Source organism: Raphanus sativus, chromosome 4 (assembly GCF_000801105.2).
Source record: "Raphanus sativus cultivar WK10039 chromosome 4, ASM80110v3, whole genome shotgun sequence".
NCBI lineage: Eukaryota > Viridiplantae > Streptophyta > Magnoliopsida > Brassicales > Brassicaceae > Raphanus > Raphanus sativus.
Window position 1 is genome coordinate 45024168 of NC_079514.1, and position 5155 is coordinate 45029322.

The following is a 5155-nucleotide window of genomic DNA, read 5'->3' on the forward strand; positions in this document are numbered from 1 at the left end:
TTTGTAAAGTGAAAAACGAATTATAACATTAATATTTTAAATAAATACAAATATATATTTATATAGTAAATAAATAGATTTGAAAAAAAAATTATTTGAATGTAACTAAGAGAAAATCTAGGAATATCAATTTATAATTTATTAAGGAAACAAATATATCTATGTATATCATTAATAAATGAATGAATTGTGATTTCTATTAAGAGTCTATTTTATTAAATATCACAAATGGATGAGAAGTCATGACTTCTTTTTTAATATAATAGATTTTTTATTTTTTTTAATCAAGCGGCATCGTTTTTTGCTTTGTGAATTGTGAGTGGTTGACTAACACTTCCATCACAATATATGTAAATTTAGGCACTTCTAAAATAGTTCAGATATTTTTCAATATTACAACTAAATTGTGGTTGTATCTAGGAATGATCACTTGTTTATGTCATGTTTAGCTTGACTGAAATGGTTAGAGTCTGGAATATCCGTTTTTTTCCAGGGTTCATCACGGTTATATTAAACCATGAAAGCAGCAAGTCGCCAAAAACAGGGAACCAGTGGTTAAGAGTTGCAACTGTACCCACCCGGTGTTGCTAAAGATCCACTGGTAACAGACTTTGTTTGGTTCCCACCTAAGAAATTCAAGGAATAAAACCTACCACTCTGAAACCGTGAAACTTGACTGCAAAGAAACATTTAAATCTGTATCTAATTTGGGTTACTCAGATCTACACTAGTGACATGCAATGATGCCTTGTTTTCCAATCTATTAAGTCAATTACTAGTATACACATAACTAGCTGTCAAGAACTTATTTTGAACCCTCTTCTTGATCATCAGAATTTGGCTGTGTCGGCGAAGCTGGTGGTTGAGCTGAAGTTTGTGTAGGAACTGATTCACTAGCCATAGGACTTGATGATGAAACCTGATGACTATAACTCTTAAGCAGCCTATCTTTTTTGCTATTCCACCATTCTTCTGCTTGATGCTCATCAAATCTCCGTTTACTGCAAAGAACTCAAAATGATTTACAAAATCTAAGACAAAGAAGAGAGAAAATTTTGATCCAGTTAAATACCTGAATCTAACTCTTCTAAAGATCTTTCCACCGTTTTTGTGCAATACATAAGTAACATAAACACCAGGTTCAAATTGTTCGATAAGCTCCTTGCCTCCTGATTTTGATGGAGATGATGATGAAGAAGCTTCTGCTGCTGGCCTTGAATCCGACAGGTGTGAATTTGTATTTGTTGTGTTTGAAGGTTCTTGAGACATCATGGCACCTCCATTAGATGATGATGATTGTTCTTCTATGTTTTGGTCTTGTGAGTTTTCAGAAAGGGTTGTGTCTTGAGATGTTTCAGCTGCTTCGCTCGCATTTAGATAGGCTTCAGCTTGAGAATTCATGGATTCAAAAGCTTCACATTTAGATACTTCAGGAGGTAGTTTCTCCTTTAACTCTCTCAACTATTAAAAAAATGAAAGAAAGGTCAATTAAAAAAATGATTAGTTAATAATTCTTTTGAACATTTTTATAAGAAACTTACATGTTCAGCCACAGATTTCATGACCTCTGTTGCTGCCTTATGCTTTGAAGAATGCCTTATAGCTAATTCAGAAGCTTCTCTTGCTGTTTTCCTTAATCTTTGAATCTCTATGCCTTGACTATCACATTTCTGTTTCAGTTTTCTAACCTGAAGTGGACAAGATTTTTCTTTAGTTTATTGAGATTAATCTTTTGTGATAAATTTGAGAATTTTGAAATAATAATACAAACCTGGCTCTGCAATTTTGTCATTTCTTGGTTTATTTTACCACTTGTCTTCTTCAAATTATTAACCACGCTCCTAGAAAATCCAGAACTGCGTGGAGGGCTTCCTCCTTTTCTTGATGTTAAATTTGGCTTAAAAGCATTTTGCATAGCGCTAAGGGAGCTGGGGAATGCAACATCTTTAAGCTGTTGAAGAGCTGGGACTTGTGAGGATCTGACAATAGAAGATTCAGATCTTGATGACCTAACTTCAGAGTACTTGACTGGTTCAGTTTTTGGGGACAATAAAATCCTTGACGACCTTGTTTCTCTGACTGGTCTTGCCGCGCTAGAAGTTTTGTTATATCTATTAGCAGCATTAGAGTTATCCCCGCCAGCTTTAAGTTTAGTGTAACAAGCATCACATACACGATGTGGCTTCCCTGGAGTTGGAGCTAGTGCTGCCTTCAGAGCTTTTTTGGAACTACAAGCATGACAGTGCACTAAACCGCAGTTGTAACAGTTATGTCTCTTTCTTGTAAAACCAAATGGTTGACGACAACCAGAGCAAACTGATTGATCAGCTCCTGAGACCCACTTATGCATGCATATGCTTGATGTAAAGTTAGAACCACATGATATGCTCTTCACATGCCTCTCTTTTAGAGCTTCAACTAATGTTGGCGTTTTTCGATCTTCAGTGTCACCATGTCCTAGTCTTCCATTAGAGCCTTTTCCCCAAGTGAAGACTTCATTTCTAGATGTTAACACAGCAACGTGATGGTCTCCACTCGCAATTTCCTCAACAAATTCACCGACCAATCGATCTTGAACCAAACAAGGCAATCTACCATCTGAATTAGAGCTACCGAGCTGACCATGTGAAGTTCCTCCCATAGTGAAAACATGTCCCGACGTAGTTAGTGCAACTGTCAACGTATTACCACAAGCTATTTGCTGGAAGTTGTAGTCAATTAGTGAAGAGACACAAGTTGGAATCAAGTAAGTCTCTTTGTTCCCATGTCCTAACCTGTTTTTATCACCATCACCCCAAGTAAACAACTTTCTTGATGATACACTCGTACTGGTCTGATTGATAACCTCGACTATAGCCACGGTATGCCACACGCCGCAAGCTACTTTCATGGTTTTAATGCCACTCAACATTTTCACTTCTTTAGGATATGAAACACTCTCTCTATCTCCATGTCCAAGAACACCAAACGCTCCATCACCAAAAGTGAATAGCTTTCCATTTGCAGTCGCTAGCGCAGAGTGCCACGTGCCACAAGCGACAGACAAGACCTGAAGTCCTTCAACAGGACCAGACACTCTTTTTGGTATCCAGTGACTAAGATCACTGCCATGTCCTAATAGTCCAACATTATGGATTCCATCTCCCCAAGTAAACAAATCTCCAGCGGTAGATACAGCACATGTATGATACTCTCCACAAGCAACAAAATCAACGTTGGTCAAAGCAAGAAACTCAACGAGTTTCGGACGACTGACATCGACTTGAACGCCATGTCCAAGCCTTCCTCCAGCTTCTTCTCCCCACGTAAACACTTCACCTTGTCTTGTCACAAGAGAGATGTGCCTTGTGCCGCAAGCAATCTGATGAACATCAAGAACGACGTTTGATTCCAAGGGTCTTGGAATCAGTACATCCGTTCTCACGGTTTTTGAATTCATGGTGCCATTGTATGATGACAATGTCCCGTCGCTCCAAACTTCACCCCAGACATAAACATCACCTAAAGACTCAATGTCATCAGGACCACCAGACCCTCCACTAGAACAACTTGGTGTGCTTGAGACACTAATCCTAAAACCATCAGTACTTGGCCTTAGCATGCTTACACGTTCCGGACCTACATCTGAGTCTCTGTGAGGAATTGGAGAGTTATTACGGGGTCCTAAATCAAGGGACGTTCTTCCTCTGCGAGTATTGTTTGGTATAAATTCTAATGATGCAGTTGAAGGACGACCAGCAGAGAAAATATCACTGTCATGTATCTGCATGATCAAAAGGGAGTGTTAATAGCATATGTTATATACGTTACGTTGAGTATGATATATAATATAAATACAAATTATTCACACACCTCAGGGACCTCACTTCTAGCTTGCTTGTTATGGTTTTTTCTAATTAAAGACTTAAGTCCTGTAAACCAAACTTCTGTCTCTGCTTTGTCCTTGCAAATCTGTGGAGTGTAAATTAGATGAAGTTGTGATACTAATTTTCTAAGAGTATATGAAACAGAAATATTATTAATTTTTTAATTACTAACCAGATCAAGAGATCTATCTCCGTTGTGATATATAAGAGAAAATGACAAGTAGTCTTTTTCTGGACGTAAATATCTTCGAAAAACAGCCTATATAATATATGTATTGTAAACAAACAAATCAATTATACAAATCAGTTAGCATTTATATATATTTGTAAACTAAAACACTCACAGTTCTTTGTCCAGGGAGAAGTCGCGAAACTGTAGATAACTTCAAACTTTTCTCTTCTCCGTGTGAGAGCCAAAGCAATGTTGTTTCATCCTATCATTCACCCCCAAGGAAAAAAACACATTGAGCATATATCGCATAGTTCTTGAAGCGTGACAACAAAACAAATTTAGCAGATTAAAGAAGAGTGTAAGATACACTCTTATATATGAAAGAGAGTAGAAAAATACCCTTGAAAGCCTGAAAGATCGAAACTTAGGCCTCCCTTTCCGACTATACTTAAGTAATTGACAACCTTTTTTCAAAGTTATGAGTGCCTACAAGCAAAAAAAAAAAAACAATTACTGATCATATGATGTAAACCATATACTCTTATCACTTTCTTTCTAGCTATAGAAATCTGAAATACCAACAATTGATTCATATCTATTTTCTTGTAGAAGATCAAGAAAATCATTCAGAAGAAGATTTTGAAAAGAGGAAAAAAAAGATAAGATGTGGAGAACAAACTTGTTCGACGTCACGGTCGTGATTGACATAGTTAGAAGGATCCGCCATTCCATCTGAGAATATCCGAAGAAAAGGATAAAACTTCAAGAAGCATCAGCTGATCTGTCTTCATGGATGCATCCCTCCTCGATTCCTTCTCCTACTTGATCCGCTAGTATGCTCATTCAGTTCTTTTTTTTCTTCTCGAAACCCACTAGGAAAATAGATCACTTGATGAAAATTAGGTTGAATGTGAATAATGATCCTAAAAAGTAGGAGATTGGTTTAAAATAAAAGAGAGAGAGGACAGTTTCAAAAGAATATCGACATTTTAGGAGTGTTTGAAGCTCCCATGCAAATAACCTCAGACTTTAGCTCACTTCTCCTTCTCTTTCCACATTTCACACTCAGAGGGATATAAGCAAATTATAGTTACGGGCTAACAATTTAATAATTAAA

General features: G+C 37.0%; 1 protein-coding gene across 1 annotated transcript; it reads right to left on the reverse strand.

Annotated features, from left to right (window-relative positions):
- Positions 1-714: 714 nt before the first annotated feature.
- Positions 715-4765, reverse strand: LOC108853053 (PH, RCC1 and FYVE domains-containing protein 1). The gene is made up of 9 exons (XM_057007338.1): positions 4718-4765; positions 4438-4524; positions 4211-4300; positions 4039-4125; positions 3862-3951; positions 1772-3763; positions 1542-1688; positions 1073-1461; positions 715-1001 (listed from the first exon to the last, which is right to left on the reverse strand). Exons 1-9 carry the CDS (start codon positions 4763-4765, stop codon positions 806-808), a joined length of 3126 nt encoding a protein of 1041 aa, XP_056863318.1. The 3' UTR covers positions 715-805.
- Between the last annotated feature and the right edge of the window lie 390 nt (positions 4766-5155).

What these genes read in the sequence shown, in the direction of transcription:
- LOC108853053 (XM_057007338.1), bottom strand. Translation starts at nt 4,765, where the DNA reads ATGGCGGATCCTTCTAACTATGTCAATCACGACCGTGACGTCGAACAA. An exon ending in ACGACCGTGACGTCGAACAA is followed by an intron (nt 4,525 to 4,717) that starts GTTTGTTCTCCA and finishes TTTTGCTTGTAG; the next exon opens with GCACTCATAACTTTGAAAAA. An exon ending in TTTAGAAGAGTTAGATTCAG is followed by an intron (nt 1,002 to 1,072) that starts GTATTTAACTGG and finishes AGTTCTTTGCAG; the next exon opens with TAAACGGAGATTTGATGAGC.